This window comes from Dermacentor andersoni, chromosome 3 (assembly GCF_023375885.2).
Source record: "Dermacentor andersoni chromosome 3, qqDerAnde1_hic_scaffold, whole genome shotgun sequence".
In the NCBI taxonomy this organism is placed as follows: domain Eukaryota; kingdom Metazoa; phylum Arthropoda; class Arachnida; order Ixodida; family Ixodidae; genus Dermacentor; species Dermacentor andersoni.
This window is the reverse complement of record NC_092816.1, coordinates 3,594,919-3,614,007: the sequence shown is the minus strand read 5'-3', so window position 1 is coordinate 3,614,007 and position 19,089 is coordinate 3,594,919. Positions and strand designations below refer to the sequence as shown.

The 19,089-nt window shown below is 45.6% G+C and overlaps 1 protein-coding gene across 2 annotated transcripts in view; it reads right to left on the bottom strand.

Annotated features, from left to right (window-relative positions):
* Positions 1 to 9,599: 9,599 nt before the first annotated feature.
* Alg3 (Alg3, alpha-1,3- mannosyltransferase) overlaps positions 9,600 to 19,089 on the bottom strand; it is a 156,135-nt gene continuing 146,645 nt past the window's right edge. Inside the window, exons 7-8 of one of the 2 annotated variants that reach the window (XM_050169410.3) lie at positions 9,984 to 10,045; positions 9,600 to 9,919 (exon numbers count right to left, since the gene is read on the bottom strand). In XM_050169410.3, coding sequence (XP_050025367.1) covers positions 9,621 to 9,919; positions 9,984 to 10,045 — 361 coding nt within the window. In that variant the 3' untranslated portion in view covers positions 9,600 to 9,620. The remainder of the gene's footprint in view (positions 9,920 to 9,983; positions 10,046 to 19,089) is intronic. The other variant, XM_055065668.2, reaches the window with a different exon arrangement.

Below are 19,089 nucleotides of genomic sequence, written 5' to 3'. Positions count from 1 at the left end.
GTAGTGTGAGTACTGCGGCGCTTCGTGAGAATTATTTTTCTGACGTGGACTTTCTAAGCGTTAGTGATGATCGAAATAGATTGCGTATAATGTTTCCTGGTAGTTAACATTCGGCTGACAAGTAGATTACCAGTTAAGCAAACTAGTAGCAGTAACATCAAAGTGTTTACAAAAAATAACATCTCGAATGCCTCCGTCATGTTCTGAAACCTATGTGCGCGTCTGTACGTGTTACTTATGGTGTGGTGTGTTGCGCGTTCGTTGATGGTTTTCAGGGGCCGTGTTCTGTAGCGGTTCGCTTTGGAACTGCTTCAGTCTGGCTGTTGCCATTGGTCGGCGCTTCGTTGTCGTCATCCCTCGTGGGCGGGACGACAAATTTTGTTGACGTCACACAGGTTGTCAATTATCTGGAAAGGAACCGGTTCCTTGCTAAGAGAGGAACCGCGGAGAAGTGGTTCGCTCGAGGCATAGAGTTTCCTACAAAAATTACTAGAGGGAACTCTGGCGCTGCAGTCGTTGTCCTACCATGGGAATGATGGGAAGTACATGGATTTGTCTGATCTTCGTGCTTATGGATTCAGACGTTCTTGTGGCTTTGTATTTTACGCTATATAAATCTTATTGTATATTTCAGCGAAATCTATATTCTTCGAAGTGCGGAAGACGCCGGGAACGCGCACAATTGCTATTAATTGCAACGATTGAGCTTGTCCAGGTGGCCAAATCGAAACGCGCCAAGCGTCCCAAGGCACTGCCATACCCGCGATAAATTCATAAGGGCGTTCATTCACTTGTCGATACATGCGTCCGTGGCTTAATGGTTTCAATACCAGATTTCTGCGCTAGAGTCCCTGTGTTCGAATCCTGCCGTCGGGCAATTTTAATGATGTTTATTTAATTATTTACTACGCAATACACTGTTGAAAATGACGAGTTTACGAAGTCACAAAGCCGTTTGAAGCCAAGAGGACGAAGTTTAGGCAAATCCATCTACTTCCCATAATTCCCATGCTGGGACAACCGCTGCCATTGCAGCTCCCTAGACACTAGCGCCAGAGTTCCCTATAGTAATTTTTGTAGGAAACTCTATGGCTCGAGGGTCGCGCGCGGTGGCGAGCATGATGTCGAGGGTTGCTAGGGCAACCGTGGCTGCCGGCTAGTCACGGCAATGGCGGCTCCTCTGGTTGTGCTGCTGGGGAGCACCGAAACACAACGACGCGACGCGTTCGGCATGGCCGAAGTAGAGTTTCGAAGGCATTTTAGGCTTTCCAAAGGCATGGTGCGACGTCTTTGCGATGAGCTGGAAGAACATCTCGGACCTCAAAGATTTCATGGTGTCGACACTACGATGAAAGTGCTGTGCGCGCTGCGGTTTTTTGCCACTGGGAGCTTTCAACAGTGCGCCGGGAATGAAGAAGCGATTGCACTGTCGCAGCCTTCGGTCAGCCGGATCATTACAGCCGTCGCCAAGGCCATTACGGTTGTGGGCAAAGAAAAAATATGGGTTAGATTCCCATCCACGGCGCAACAGAAAGCCGCCGTCAGCTGCTGGCCCAACACACACGACGCCTTTGCTAGGTAGAGGTGCTCCTCGACAAATGAAACGAGTATTTCGCGCTGCCTCGCTGAAACATGGACCCAGCCGCCTGTCCTCGTGCGACGACATCGTTTTGGTTTCGGCGCGCGAACAAGTCCAAAACGTAAACAAAGCAAGGCAAGTTGTTTGCATAACGTATGGCGCACCACGTAGCGACTAAATAAGAAAACAACATGAATAAAATTACAACTCCCAGTAGCCGTCTGGGCCGCAAGCTCACATTTATTACTGAAAATTATATTTGCAAGTGTTCTATATACAAACCAATGTTTTTTTTTATCAAACCAGCAACATCCTTCAATTGCTATACCGTCCATAGAGTTTCCTACAAGAATTACTAGAGGGAACTCTGGCGCTAGTGTCTACGGGAGCTGCAATGGGAGCGGTTGTCCCAGCATAGGAATTATGGGAAGTACATGGATTTGCCTAAACTTCGTCCTTTTGGCTTCAAACGGCATTGCGACTTTGTTAACTCGTCATTTTCAACAGTATATTGCGCAACAAATAATTTAATAAACATCATTAAAATTGCCCGACGGCAGGATTCGAACACAGGGACTCTATCACATAAGCCTGATATTGAAACCATTAAGCCACGGACGTACGCATCGACAAGCGAATGAAACGCCCTTATGAATTTATCGCGGGCATGCCAGTGCCTTGAGACGCTTGGCGCGTTTCGATTTGGCCACCTGGACAAGCTCAATCGTTGCAATTAATAGCAATTGTACGCGTTCCCGGCATCTTCTGCACTTCGAACAATACAGACTGCGCTGAAATATACGACAATAAGATTTATATAGCGTAATATGCAAAGCCACAAGAACGTCTGAATCCACAAGCATGAAGATCAGACAAATCTATGTACTTCCCATCATTCCCATGGTAGGACAACGACTGCAGCGCCAGAGTTCCCTCTAGTAATTTTGTAGGAAACTCTATGATACCGTCCCCCAAGCACAAACAAAAATGATGACGTGATCTTCCGGCAGACCGCCGCGCGTTGATTGGCTCCCCTCACGCCGCCCCGTTCCACTCTTTCTCCGAGTGACGTAATCCAGACGTAACAGACAGACCAAACCGGTTCCAAAGCGAACCACTACAGACTACGGCCCCAGCTTTTCGGTGCTGCAGGCGAATCAATTTGAGCCGTTATCTCGCCCTTCCGGACGGTGCAGGACAACCAGGAAAAAGCTGTGTTGAATGATGCGCCCAAAGTTCGTCAGTGTTCTGACACCCTGTAGTATAACCATTGCTAATTAAGGTTACTTGGACGTTACTCGCACGTGCGGAATTGTTTGCATAACATAATAGTGCGGTTTTAAATGTCGCAGTTGCAGTAAAGTTCGGGAAATGTTTAGGAACCTACGAAACACAGCAATTGTTGGCGTGCGAACACTGGTCATATCTTGCGAAGGGAATAAATTTTACCACTTTCTATGAACGCGCAGGCTCATTTCGAAGAGGACAGCTTCGAGCGAAACAGAGCAGACGGGTGGAAAAAACTAAAGCTAAATGCGGTGCCGACAGTGTTTTCCTTCAGACGTAAGTTGTTCAATTTTTCAGCGTGTTCTATTTTCATCTCTCGCTAGGAGCTAGGTGAGGGAGGGGTCGTTCTTAAGCTGTTGCTACGTAACTTAAATATATAGGAACCGCGCCGGGCACGAAAAATTAGTGACCCTGACCGAAAATGACATTTTGTCGCTCTACAGGAGTTCTAAATGTCTAATGAATGTAACAAGCGGTGCTTTGGACAGAAAAGTGAAAATACACTAAGAAAGCCGTTCGTGGCATGTACCGCTGTTGCATAATGCTGTTTATGGGATGCATTTTGATGATATCCTTTGTTTTCTCAGCTTTGCCTTGTCACAGAAAGGCACCAAAGGATAGGACCGGACCCGCTGTCCTCTCGGCCCTACCTGAAGATCAACACGACATAGCCACTGATGATCATGCAGCTGCGATGGACCCAATGTCGTCACCAGGCAGGTTTGAGCTGACTCAAGAACAGAATTGCAGCCCACACGACGCCAGCTCAAGGGCTGGTAGCAGACGAAGCAGGTCTGCAAGTCTCAGCCAGTGGAATGAATGCTGGGGTCTCTGACCTGCAGTCTGCTTGTACCTCTTGCGCAGAATTAAGTAGGCAGCTCGCAGACCTGACACGGAAATACCCAGGCAAACTCAACAATCCAAGGAGGTCTCCGAAAAAAAGTTAGGAAGCTCGAAGGTAACATCGAAACATTCGGAAAGAACATCAAGTTCCTTAACGAAGACCAAATACAGGCACTGTCGCGCAACAAAGGGAGTACTTGGTCTCCGCAAAGTGTAAAGCAAGCACTTCAAATTAAATTTTCATACGGGACGTCCGGCTATGAAACCTTAAGGAAACTCGGGTACCCGCTGCGAAGTAATCAACAGAACTCTGGCGCGTCGCCTACAGGCACTCAGTTTTCTGCCCGGTATCCTGACTGACGTGATCGATCTGCTAAAAACGAAAGCGGAGGGTATGCAAGACATTGAAAAAGACTGTGTTCTGCTACTAGACGAGATGCAGATTGTCAGGGGCTATGAGCTTTATCGCGCTGAAGATGTTCTTGGGGGAACAACTTTACCTGCAAAGCCAGATGAACTTGCCCACCATGCCTTGGTGTTCATGATAGGGGGTCTTAACTGGCGGTGGAAGCAAGTGATTGCCTATCACTTTACTGAAAGGAGTATAGACGGCCTTATTCTCAAAGACTACATATTGAATATCGTGAAACTTTGCGCAGATATCTCCTTGAGGATCCGCGTCGTCACTTCGGATATGGTTTCTTCCAACAGGGCAGTGTAGCGTGAGTTTTGCTTCTCTAGCCACAGGAACTCCAACGCCATATGCTCGATACCACACCCTTGTCTAGAAGACAAAGAACTCTTTTTCACTGCAGATGCTGCACACGTACTTAAGAACATCAGAGGCCAACTTTTGAGTTCTGTCGTTTTCACCATTAGTGATGCAACCAAGTGTCAACATGACCTACCCTCAAGGGAAGTAAAACTTGAACACGTGCGCGCAGTGGTAGACTTTGACAAAAAACGGGAGCTGAAAGTCGCGCCAAAGCTCTCGGAGATCCACGTGTCGAACGGGCATAGTACGAAGATGAAGGTGGGAATGGCCGTTCAGTTTTTTCGAGAAGCTTCTGTCGGGATTCGGTACTTAAGTACCGAATCCAATTGATACCAATTGATAAAGCAGATCTTGGATCCGGAGGCGAAAACTACAGCGTGGTTTTTAGAGCTTGTCTTTAAGTGGTATGCTCTTATGTCATCACGACACCCATCAACTGCCTTGAGTCTTGAACACATGGACAAATATAACGCAGCCATAGACGTGTTGTGCTTGGCGTTTGAGACCATTCGGGGAACAAACATGGGGAGCACATCCCAATGGAAGCCCTCACAGGCGGGTTTCTTGATAGCCACAGCCGTGATCATTCGCCTGCCGGATGTCCTAAGTGAAGGCTACAAGTTCTTCCTCACGAGCCGATTGCTCCAGGACTGCTTGGAAAATCTGTTTTCGGTTATACGTCTCAGGAAGCCTGTTCCAAGCGCCTACGATATGAAGTGTGCGTTGAAGCTTGTTTGTGTTAGCCAATTCATCCACACACCGTCAACGACTAGCTACGATGTCGATGACGCACAGTACCTGATCGACCTGCTGTCGGCAGGTATGCAAGAAGCGGCAGCCGAGATTGAAGCTATCATCGACGACTCGGATATCCCGTTTGTCGAAGAGCTAACATCAGCTGAGTGCGAGATTTTGTTTCATATCGGTGGGTTTCTTATAAAAGGGATCCTCAAATCTATTGGCCACTGCGAGCAGAGCAAGCCTGCATTGTTAGGCTCAAGCAGCAGTGAGCATGCGTACTTGACGTCCCTCAAGGAATACGTCTCTGAAGGCAGCAACCTTCATTACCCAAGCGATGCAGTCATGCTAGTTCTCAAATCTTGCGAGGAACATCTTAATGGTATCACCACCTGGACGGAAAGCGTTTTCACCATGAAATCTCCTTTGAAGGCTGTAACCACGTACTTGACAAAGATGTAGCGGTGGGGCGCAACGGGCGCCTGTCAGGAACACAAAGAAGCAGTGGAAAAGCTCCTTGTGTCAAACTACGCGAGACTGAGGCTGCGTGTGCACCTGCGTCAAGCCGCGGCAACGGGACTTGGATGCAAGCAAGACGTATGCAGAAGTGAGCTTACAGTGAACACTGAAATTAAATTTTAATACATATCGCCAGAATTCAAAAACTTTCGTTTCATTTGTGTTACTCTTTTAATATAGTTTTCATTCATGTGTTTATTCTTACTTTGCTGTGTGTGCTGATTTTTCACCTTGTGTCTGTACAAGTTTTCCGCTTTTTTTTTCCAACTTATCAAGCTGAGCTGCAAGCTGACATTCTAATTTATTTTGTTCAAGTTAATTCAAGGCTTCTTTGTAGTTTCTGGTCGTTGGTCTGAGATCTACGAAAGACCTGTGGCAATTGACACCTCCCGACAGCTGACATAATAAAAACCTGCATGGCGACCCAAACGTCGTGACCGAAATCACGTACCTACTCGTCACTTATTCACCTCTTTTCTTTACCACCGGCATCTTCTTAAGCAATAGGAATTTCCAGGGCTGCATAGCAACATGCTCACAAGCAACACAGGTTCACGGCGTAGCTCTTCGCGAAGAACAGAAACCTCTATGAACGCTTGTGTTAAACGCATCATTTCCCACTGTGAAACAAAGTGATTGCCGCGCAACTTAATTTCTGTATTTACAGTTCGTAAACAAAACGCCAGGCCGCTGATCAGTGTTTGCCACGCGTTTTACGAGGGTACTTCCAGACGACAGCGTTAAAACGACACTAAATAGAAACAGGAAGTGGAGCTGGCATAAAAGAGGGGCCCTTAGGGAATGCGCACATATTTTTTCGGTGCAAAAATATTTCTTAATAGAGTTTTTTAGTTAAGGAGACGCAAGGCGTTGGGGCCCCTAGCGCTTCCGCCGCTGCGAATAACAAAAATGCTGCTGGCAAAAAACACGGGACTTTCAGCCAGTTTCGGTAGTTTGCGACTACCAACATAAGCATTGCTTTGTCCCTGCCTCTCAAATATTTATTTTATAAATACATATCCTGCGCTTAGCAATTCGTTGAAAAGCTCTCTTGGCATGTTGCCCGTACCACGTGTAGCAAGTAAATAAACATCGTCCTATGCGCAGGCTTTCCCGCACTAGTCCTCCACTGGTCACGTGTCGAGGCGGGAGCGCAACAGCCGCGAGATAGTGAGCACGGACGCCTCATTTGGTGATCGCTGTGTCGGAAGGGGCAAGGTTCTCACTTTTCGTCGCGAGGATACATAGCACCTGAGGTTATAATAAAGCAGGCGGCGCAAGATCTCCTGGGCACCCAAGGGGTAGCGGGGGGTTCAAAGCTGGAAGCAGGCTGCCCGTTGGTTGGGGCCGCGGAGGCCGAAGCGTGCCATGGGGTGTTCGCATAAAAAATTGGCGGTCCGCGATAGCGGACGTCTCCTCTTATACACCCCAGGCACGCGCAGGCCTCGCGGCGAGCCCCAACTTACGGACCAGTCCGGGTTCTAGCGTTGTCCTGGAAGCGCCGCCAATAATGCGAAATAATGACACGTTATATTACAATTAGTAAAAATTTAAAAACACGATTGAATAAACATAATTACGTCCAGCTGCCAATTTGTGACGCTAAGTTCGGTATTACCACGCCCCGCGACTTCTGCAACACCAGTCAGGACTTTGCCTCTGAAAGTACGTCGGACGGATTCTCGCGCCTGCGGCGCTGGTGCTGAGTCAGTCATCGTCACCGGCAGCCTTTCAGCCACTTCCGCCCAACCGACTTAGCACGAGCGCCGCAAGCGAGAAATAGTCTGTCCGACACAGCGGTCGCCAAATCGGGCGTCAGTGCCCGCTGCTTCACCTATTTTACCGCGCCGGCAGCCAGAGTCAGAGCGTAAACAAACTCCACCCCACTCCGCAATGCCGACACGCCTAGGGACAAACGTCTACAACACGCGCTAAGAAACCTACTCCGTAGTACCTAGTGTTACGAACGCCCCGCAAGGTTACCGACCTACAAAATTTTCCCAGCCAGCTGCTGCTGTGGGTGTGGCGAGCTTCCCAGAATTAAGCGACCGTGGAACCTTTCCCCATCTGCTGCGGCGACTCACTTTGTAGGGGCGACGATGTGCCGTATCAACACCCCCTCGGCGCCGCTATAACTAAACGCGGGCAGCGGACCAAGTATTAGTGGATTCGCCGTCGCCGTCACGGCTTGTTAGAAGCGGTGGAAATCCTGGGAGAAGATGTCTTGCGGCCGTCTCAAGGGGCTTAGAAGTCATGGAAAGACGCGGTGGCCATTGTCTGCGGAGTCGACACTGGGATGAAGAGGCGCCTGCTCGGGTCAAGCCAACGCCCCCTAGACACGAAGACCTGAGGGCTCGGCGAGTGACGTCACGGAGAAGAGGCCGGCGGTGCGCTTGGGAATACGGCTTGAATGACTGGTTCGCGGCTTGGTTCACCTAGCAGCAGTATGCTTCTATCGACCACTCCACACTTTTTCTTCAGTCAAAACTGCGGAATGAGCAGCAGACACCTTACAAAGCATTTATTTAGAGGCACAGATACAAAGCAGCTTTGTAAAGATTGTGCAAGTATTGTTGCCAGCAACTTCTTATAGCGTCGCACTTTGTCTTCTTTGTAATGCACGTTTTTTGTGCATTATTATTATTATTATTTATTATAGCCCTTACTTCATACCTATTACTTCAAATAAATTTAATCCATAATACCTTTCCTTCCGTGTTTTCGTACTTATGGTTTTTATGGCGCGGCAATGATGAATGTAACGCACTCGAATTAGCTTCACAATTGCGTATGAACAATTTTATTGGGGACACATGTACTTTTTCAATCTAGATTGTGCTTAAACGAATCATTTCGCTTTCGACACACTAATTACCGCAGCCCACTAATTTACAACAACTCAAATAAGTTTAGAAGTGGGATATAAAACATTCGTGCCGCTATTTACAAGGAAACAGTTGCCTTATTGCGCAGAGTTTCAGCATTTCTCTTCTTTGCCTTAGCATTGGCATCCAACATTTTGTCATTCATCTTCAGCAGTAGTTCTTCAATAAAATATTCGTGCTACACCACAAAAAGTGCCTTAAAGGGACCCTGAAACTATTTTGACTATGTTCTACAAACATACTGAGTCATTAGCGTAGGTCCTTCTGATCATTAATTGACACATCTAAGTGCTCTGCGTAAAGCGTGTAATTTATTATAAGGTTTTAAAAATGCACATCGCTGCCGATCGCAGCACACTGCGCGGCGGAATTTTAACCCCCCCTACCCATATGACGCAAATCACCCACATGACGTCAGTGGGGCAAGCTATCCGATTGGCTGACTAGGGCGCGTGATCGATAATTTTTCCAACTTTATGGTAGACAAATGATGTTTGTAATAGTTGAAATGTTACTTAATTTGTTTTATAAAAAGAAAGTAACATAAAGGGAATACAGAAAAACAATTTTTCAGTGCACTTAAGCACTTCTGGCACACAGCAAGTGTTGTCTGCTTGTGTTACAACGTATATTCTCCTCTGTGGTATTGCTGCGACAAGTCATCTACATCATTCAGTGGGCCCCCAAGCGTTGCCCAATTGGCCTTGACATGTATATGTGGTACTCATAGAAATAAGCTATGATAATTAAATGGTACAGAAGGAAATGTGACTAAAAGATAAATAATTTTACTCATTATAGGCACTAGTAGCGACTTGCTGACCTAAGTAAGTAGTATTTCACTGTATTATATTTATTTGTCCGGTGCAGGGACAAGCCTGTGTAATATGGGCACATCATGCTCTGACTAGGGATAGACTGGAGAACTGACCTGTGAATGGTTCGCTTCAGAGAAACCTCAATTTTGCAGCAATGAAAGGGGCAGTCATAACATTTATTTATTCTTGGATACTGACGGCGGCACAGACGGCTCTGTCGGCCAGTCCTTCCAGAGACTGACTAGAAGAACAAAGTGCGACAAGTGGAGCAGGCCACTGCTCCAGCTCGTGGAAGGAAATGTGTTCCAGGCAAGCTCCAACATGCCCCACAGTGTAAGGCGTGTCATGCCTGAGAGTCTTGTTGACCACAAGAGGTACGGAACAGTGTGGTAGTACCAGACATAGAACTGGTAATGCAGTGACCGACTGAAGGCCATTCCTATGAAGTTGCAGGTAAACAATGGCAGCAGTATTTCTGGACATGGCTGTTAAGGAAGCAACAAACAAAGATGTACGCTTGCAAGAAGAGGAAAGGATACGATCTGGAAACATAACCAGCACTTTTCCCTTGTTCGTCGTCCATTCAGTGAGCCTGAGGTACCTAAATAAAAGAAAAACATGTTTCTCCATTGCTCAAACAGGTGCAGTAATATAACAACAAACTCGATGACAGTGCCAGAGTAGTATAAAGCTTATTGCTACGCCTTTGCCCAATCATGCTATTAAGTGTAAGCTTCATTGCTTATTCTATGACAACAATTAAAGGTCAAAGTGCTTGGTCACCCAGACCAACAAGTTGGGCATCACAGATCTGAATTACAGGTAATTATGGTAAAAGCAAGTTTTCTATCTCTTCTATTCTTGTCACAAAATTGCCAGCTGCGACAAAGATTCAGTGCCTGCATGTCAGTATTGGTGTGTCGTAGCTCCAAGCAGGTACAGCCTGTTTGTGATGTGTTGGATAAAACAAAACATTTGCAACTGCATTTTTGTCTGCAACTCCAAAGGACTGAGGGAAGCATTACGAAGGACAGTGAAACCACTTGGCACCACAACTTGTTCTCAAACAAGAATGTAAATGCGAACTTTGCTTTTTAGTACTCCTGCATAACAGGAAGTCAAAGATCCAGAAGTTAATGTGAAGGAAGATTATGAAGATGCAAAACTAAAATGACATGAGTTTATTTCTAACAAAATGTGCACAAGGTGTGATGAGGAACATAGAAAAAAAGCTGCATTAAAGGGACACTAAAGGCAAATAGTCAAGCTAAAGTAATAGGGTAATGCTCAAAAAAGCCTAAGGCGTTAATATTATTGAGACAGAGCTTTAGTAAGCAAGAAAGTGAGGTAAATGTAGGACACGATTTGAGACTCTCTTGAATCATTCTAGGAATAGCCCGATGACATTGTAACACCTCCTTGCAATTGTGTTGGTAGTACTAAAAAAAATAAATCATAAAAAGATCATTGCATTACATTATAAGACAGATGAAAATTACTTCTGCATTTCTATTCGATTCTTTTAAAAAAAGTCATTGACATTAGCATTGATGATGCATATGGTAAAAAGGTTTAGCTTTCGCTTGACCTGACACGACCTGCACGCTCATATTTTGCCCCTTTGATTTCAGTATTTCATAGTGCTGCTGCACTTTTTGTGCTAACTTGCAAAGCTCGTACTAAAGAAGCAACCACGTGCGTGCGATATTGAAGTGACAGCGACAAGCTGTCACGTTGCAGTGTGGGGCAACCACATTGGTTCGACGCCGCGAAGGAAATGGTTTGCACTTTCTGCACTAGCTTAGGGAGTGCAGCAGTTTCATCCTTGATTTTACAGTGCAGCATGTGTCACCTGCACAGCATTCTTTGATTTGACTTCACGTAAAGAAAATTCTGCACGAGTTCATGGTTTGCCTGCACCAGCCTACTTTGGAAGTGAAGAAATTGTGTACAAGCTCTCGGTAGCAGACGACATGGTGCTGTGCTAGTTGAATTATAATGCGCAGACATAAATATCTCCTGTTTTGGTTACAACAGTTTCTATAGCTAGCATAAGAAAGTGAACTGCTACGGTGCCATCTGGTAGCTGAAATCAATACACTTTTGTTGCTCTCGGTGGCGTCTCCGGCCTAATCGCGTCAAAACAAAGAGATAATCTCAATAATAAGTACAAACATCTCCAATACGTTGTCCTCAGTCTGAGATGAGACAAAGCCAAGGCTCATTTTACCATCTATTTCTTGGTGTCACGGCGAAGAGCAAGAGTGAATTCAGATGGAAGTGGGCAGACTGATGCCATGTTATTTTATTACACAATCCCGTGGTAACTGGCAGAAGCTGTTGCGCCGAGTTTTTAGGTGACAGGCAAAATTTCTGCTAGCAGCAGGGAATACCACATCCATGTCATGTCTTTGGATGCTGGCGGCTCTGTGTTGGCTCGGTTTCTGGCCCTTCTTTTACATTTACACAAAACACCATAACACCAGCTCTCGGGTGCTGCTTTACTTGCCAGTCATAGTAAAGGGCAATAGTGACGTATGCAGTGCCACAACACCTTGCTCATGGCAAGCAACTTGAATTGTGCTAAAGGAATGCAGCCCCTTCAGTCACAATTTTGTTTGGAACAATAAGTATTTTCTTGGCATGAAACAAGCACTGCGAGATTTCTGAAATGGTATTTCAGCAGTCTATGTTGACTTAACATTTGCCTTCAGTGTCCCTTTAAAGGGATCCTGAAACGATATTGATGATTTTGTACTAACGTACCGAGTTGTTAGGGTAGGCCCTGCTGATCATTAAGCGACACATTTAAGCATTCCGCAAAAGGCGTATAATTTATTATAAAGCTTTAAAAATGCGCATCACTACTGATCGCAGCGGCGCCGATCACCTGAGTTTTCAGCTACCCTCTCCTCTGCTACATAGCAGGGATATGTGACCGCAGTCAGGTGAGCTATCGAATTGACTATCCACGATGTGTCATCAGCAACACTTGAGGCATGCCGCAGCAGTAATTTGTGTACCGTTAAAAATAAGTAAACAAATGTAATCAATCTAGACATTTCTTCAAACCAATGGCCCGCTTCCACTTGAGAATCGTCTGCTACAGCTCTGGCAAGGGAGCAGACGATGGGACGTGGAGGGGTTTATTTATTTATTTATTTATTTGATTATGTCAACCCCGTTCTTGGGGTCATTACAGGGAGGGTGATGTTTCAAGAATACATGATACATAGTTTTCTTTCTATGTAACTGGCGCTCTGGTAGTTAACAACAGCAACAACGAGAAAAAAAAGGAGCAAAGAACAGTAATTATACAAAAAAAAAGTCAACAAAAATGCTCGTAGCAAAAATTTAGTATACATCCTCGCAAAAGGAAGTATCTAATGCATTTTCAAATTCAGCAGAGCCCTCGTTGCTCACAACTGCATTAGGCAATCTGTTCCACATTTATCTGTTCCGCAAATTAAATTATGGGGCTTTACGTGCCAAAACCGCTTTCTGATATGAGGAACGCCACAGTGGAGGACTCTGGAAATTTCGACCACCTAGGGTTCTTTAACGTGCACCTAAATCTAAGTACACGGGTGTTTTCGCATTTCGCCCCCGTCGGGATTCGATCCCGCGATCTCCAGCTCAGCAGCCCAACATCATAGCCCCTGAGTAACCACGGCTGGTCACGGAGGGGTTCTCGCATGAAAATAGCAGCAGCAGTCTCTTGTTTGGTGACAAGAACATGAATGATACCAGCACTGTATCATGCTTGCCTTGTGCTGCAGGTGTATGCAAGGAGTAAAGTTCAGCAACTACATGCTGTAGAAGATGTGAGCGCTGCATGTCAATGTGTCAACACCAACCTCCTTGGTCAATGCAACAGTCACTCAGAGTTTTGAAAAGAAAAGCACTTTCAGCGGTAACTACAAGTTCCGCATTTATCAGAGAGTCATGGGAATCCTCCTTCCATATCCAGGAAGAACAAGCCCAAAAACAAGTCATCGGTTAAGCCCAGGCTGCCACCGAAAGCCAACTGATTCTGGCCGATGTCTAGGGGGAGGTAGACGGTGAAAAGGGGAGCTGCGTCTCACTCCAATCACCCATACTCTCTGACGGGTGCAAATAAAGTGCTTTCTCTCTCTCTTGTCCAGAATGATAACAGAAAAATATTCTAACAAGCCGAGATCCGCAAAAAAAAACAAGTGTTGCGGGAAATTGAATATGCTTTACAATATGTCAAAACTTCCATCAGAAAGCCGCTATCTTGAGTTAGACTTTGATGTAGTAGTGGTAACGTCTCTACCTTCCATGCAAAAAGTGTTGGCTCAATTCTCGATCGATGTACTTTTCTTTTCTTTCTCTGCAATTCCATTTTTTTAGATTCTATAGAGTAGCAAAAACGTTATAAATAGCGCATTTTAACACATTCACAAGTTTGCAGCAGCGCCTTCCTCTTCTGCTGATGACCACAAAGAAATCTTATCAGCGTAATATAGCGACAATCGTAAAAATACATATTAGGTAGCGTCATGTTATCAGGAGGTGATTATCAAACCGAAATAATACCGGTAACAGCTAACCTATGTTAGCGGTATAACATTGCATATACGCTCACCACAATGCAGTGAATGCCTACAGCAGCATCCATAATTCTTTGCTTCATGTAGCATTAAAGAAAGATAACCAGCCAACATTGTGCTTAGTGCCAACGTGTATCCATCTGCCACGCGCAGTTTGTCGTTAAATTTTGCTACATGCAGCCCAGGCGTAATGAGAAAATTGTGTAGGAAAGAGACGCAGGAGCACACTTGGTTCAATTCAACCAGAAGTAGACAACACTTGCGTAACTGCTTGAGGTGGGACTTAGCAATGGTGGCAAGGTGTAAAAGTTCAGGGGGAATGCTGCAGCCTGAGGGGAGGGTAATATTTAACCACTTGTACCTGTGTCATAGCATGCTGACACAAAATTCTTGTGAGAAAGCATTCTTTGAGGTACCCTCTGTGTCTTGGCGTACGACAAAAAACATTTCAGGGATCCTTTAAAGCAGCTTGAATGACACCACCTTTTCAAAAAGGAGTCAAGAAATTATTTATCATGTTGAAGGAACATAAAACAAGAAAGCACTAACAATGAGAACAATTCGTGATACTCATGAAAAGTAAAAAAATAAAGGAAATAATCACTAATGTGCCTTGCCCGTGGTTTCAACTATTTCCAAGTTGAATACAACAAAAGTCATGATTTTTTTGGGATTCATGCCAGCTCCGACATCAACAGTGCCATACAAGGAAGCAGGTGCTCTGTAATGGTGCGTTCATACTGAGAAACTTTCTATTCCACGTGACACTGCGCAATAGTCGGCAACAAAATGAGGGCATTCAGGCCGAATCTCTCGTCGAAGTGCTAGTTGCTGCATGCCAACTCTCTCAAGGTGCGCTAAAGCTCACCAGGTCACTTCTCGCAGGTTTGTTCTGAATTCATGGTTAGTGCAGGGGTATTTTGTATGTGTATAGAAAAAGAAGAAATGAAATACATTGCACACAAAACAATCATAGACATTATACCATATTACATGGGAAAATACAATAACACGCTTCCATACAAATTACAAATTGTAGACACATCTTGCTTGACTCCGTACTGCTTTAGCATCGCCAACACTGGTACTGTAGCCGCTGTAGCTATGACGATGGTATGCTAGCCAACAACACCGTGTTAATTGTGCTCACAGCTACAGTGGCTACATGGCTGTACTGCCAGTCTCGAGTATTCACTACGTAGGGCAAGACGTCATTAGCGCTCACCATTTGCATTGCACTATACTTGCCATAAAAACCCGCGTATAGTCAGAGATTTTTTTTTCCAGATTTTACCATGTGAAATTTCCACCCCATACTATTGGGGGCAAGGACTTACGAAGTCACTATCTGTCGGAAGCGCCTCGTTTGCGTAGTATGAGGGATAACGTGGTGTGCTCCTCATAGGTTTGGCTGTCAGCACTCAAAAACACCACGCAGGGGCCCTCCTGGACATTTCTGTAAGTACTCTCAGAACTTTACTGACAAAATAATAATACTGAACAAACAGAGAGCGCAGAATGGTTTACAGACACTACCTCTTTACTGAATACATACAGTGAACGCCCGCTGTGTACAGTCGCAGCGATGGAGCCCCCAAACAGGTTTGTTGCATGAATGGTAGGCAGTTGCAGAGAGCAAACTATGTGAAATATGTTCTTATAGTGGGCTGTCTGTATAACAAAATGGAGCATAAAAAAAAGAAGCCTGAATACAGCGATTGCATGGGTTCGCAGTGACCGAATGCGCGTCCGCATGCATGTCCGTGCACAATGTTTCGCTTTATGCCGTGAGCTTTAGGTAGCAGCATATGAGAATATGACAGTACACAAGCAACCATTGTTGCTTGGACACTATCAGACCTGTTCAAAAATAATTTCGTTATGGCTAGGGAGTTCGATGCCTACAACAGCAGCTTGTGATGTCCCATTGCAACGATTCAATCTTTTTTTCTTCTTCTGAAGTCTGAATATATTTATTTCTCAAGTTACGTCGCATTGTATGTTTATCGGTCTTCTCAGTGAGCAATTACCTGCAGCAGCTATTTCTTAATCCAGTACATTTCACTGTTTGGTGCTGCACAAGCATGAGCATATGCCATGCCTTTTTTTAATGTGCTTTTAACCATTCCCTTTTCATTCCAGTGAACTCGCCAGTATCTAGCATCAACAAGTTCATAGGCCGAAGCTTCATCACATTAGCTGGGCAGCGTGCACAGGCGAGCATCTCAGTGCGCACTTTCTGCTACTCAGCGAACATCGCAGCACTGATGCCTTATCAAAAATCTTCCTCGTGGAAGTGCTTGCTGCACAGCCGAGTTGAAGCCTATGGCTGCTTGGCAGTTATAAGTTTCGCAATCCAAGCTTCACGCAGCTTCTTGTCCAGCGGGTACGTGCAAAGGTTGACGCCGGGCTCTGTTGTGTAAGTCCGGCACTGTGGCACCGATCAGTAGCCTATCATGTTTGATGCCTTCAGACAGCCACTACCTATTACAGGCTTTCAAGTGTTGTCCAGCACACAGCAGAAGCGGGGAAACCTCCCAACTTAATTAGAACCGCAGTTCAGGTGGGACTGTAAACTTTCGTTTTCAGCTTGCTTCAGCGCTTCCAAAGCAGCCAATGCGGCCGTGGTGTGCATGTGATACCTCATGCCACATCACGCCGATGGCGGCATTTCCAATGGTAGAGCTCGCCCCCGATATGTGCATCCAAACATTTACAGCCCAAATTCGCAGTTCTGATTTCAATATTGCTTGGTGCTACCATCGTCAGGTTCTTGCGCCATCATCTTACACAATGTCAAGAATGCGAAAGCAGTATTTGGCTACTTTAAAAAGTGATGTAGCCGCTGAAACCATTGGCAACTGTGCTGCAGGGCTGCAGATTGGTGTGCATGAGAGCAGCATTCGCCTTTGTGCGCAGGGGTCTGAGAAGTTTCCCGTGGCTGAAAAAGGGAGTATTTCCTGAAGTTGGACTGGACCTGATGCACTTCGTTCAAGACAACGAGCTGGGTACCTCACTGTCAACATTGAGCTGCTGCTATAAAATACTCCGCCAAAAGGGGACAACTTTCCAAAATATGTTGTCGTCCGCTGTCAAGAAAAAGGGTGGATAGACAAAGCACTCGTGCTTGACTGGATAAAGTCTTCGTGGTGTTGGTGGCTCAGAGCACTGCTGGGGCTCCCATCACTGCTTGTCCTGGATGCTTTTCACTGTCGCCTGGCTGACTTGGTGAAGCAACTGCAGTGCGAGTCCAGCACCGAGCTTGTGGGGTAACATCCCAGTTACAACCGCTTGAGATGTGCATAGATAAACCATTAAAAGATTGCATTAAGTGCAGTCTTTTAATGGTTGAAATGAGGTTTTAATGAGTGAATGAGGTCGGGAGAGAACGAAGTGACTCCTGCCGGATGCCTGAAACGAGCCTCTCTAGCGATGCTCGGCTCATGGATCGCTAACACTTGGGTATGCATTCCTGAGGAGGTCGTCTGTAGCACATGCAAGACATTTTTGATACTGAACACAGTTGATAGCACTAAGACAAGTTTCCATGTGAGGATATCTCTGACAAGGGACTCTCAGAGAAAAAAAAAAGCCTGATTCAGCTCATACTAACATAGGAAACAGACATGCATGCTTAATCCTGAGCCATTTTAATGCACATAATGTCCATGTACTACACAGTACATTTTTCCTGGAGATGTACATCTCTTCACATGAAGTGCAGCACAAATGCACAAAATGCCAGCAAATATACTTGCAAACAACAATGTGACCGCCCATGCTTGTGCCATTTACAATATAGGTAACAGGACGTTTACAACTAAGAGCAGATTCCTCTCCAATTCTCTCCGTTTTCCTGTAAATGCAAGCTCTGATTGGTTTGCGGTAAGCTAAGCTTTTTTCCAACGCTGAAAATCGGTCTCGGACTAATCAGCACACCGAGGGTTTTCTGTTGTGTGATGTTGTGTGAAGTAGATTTTTCGGTCGCTGATGTTGTTGCCAACCAGAAATTTCTCAGTGTGAACGAGTCATACATGTGCACCTGTATAATCCCTTGCACACACTTCTTTGAAACCACAATCAATAAAACTGATATATTGGGTGACATTCCTCTTGACATGTTCCAAGCACAGAATAAGTGGATACTCACTCACCAATGTTTTTGTACTGATACTCGTCGCCATTTATCTCTACTTTCCTACTCATGCTCACCATTCCTGCATATTCACCAACACTCACTTGTGGTCACAATCGCTTCCATAGTATACTCACGCTCATACCTGTGTCCAGTGACACTCGCCAGCAGTAATTCAGATTCATAGTGTGGGGACGCTGGACTCTCTACGCCCCCGTATGTTGTATTCCCCACATGACTCACATTTCCTCTAATTCCAGCTTCATCACGTAGCTAAGTGTGGCCAGTGCAGTTGCCGAATAGTACGAGAGATGGTGCAAGTGTTGCACTGATAACGACACCAGACGGCAGGGTTACTTGGGCCCAAAAGGGAATAGCCTCTTTCACTTGGGGTCGGCGGATTCTGCAGACATCTTCCACACCGGCCGGAATGCTTTGCGAGGCCTTCCAGAGAAAGGCTTCAGAGCAGGGCACCGTGATGAACTAACACAATCATTTGAACTATTACGCTTTGGTGTCCAGCATGGGGACAAACATATAAGCTTGAAATCCTGTTGCGGTAAGTCAGACTTCAATTCGTCAACGCCCATCGGCAAGTTCTATTGATAATAATTCGGCAAGCTGGCATCGGTGTGTGAAAGGCGAAAAAAAATTCATGCAGAAACTCCTCTGGGAGTTGTCCAACTATGCATAACCATTGCGCCACTTGCTCATCTCCGCAGCCCGGTGTCATTATCAATGTTATGAAACTTGATTCGACCCATGCAAACGACAGCGCTGTGGCGACTGCGGTGGATGGCGGCGCAAGTTGAATTGATGACGCAAGAAAACTACTGCAGGTGGCATCACCAGGCGCGCTGATGACATTCCGATCATTATAAGCTGTTATCGCTGTTTAGCGCCTTATCCACCCCCGTCGAACCATTATGAACCGTG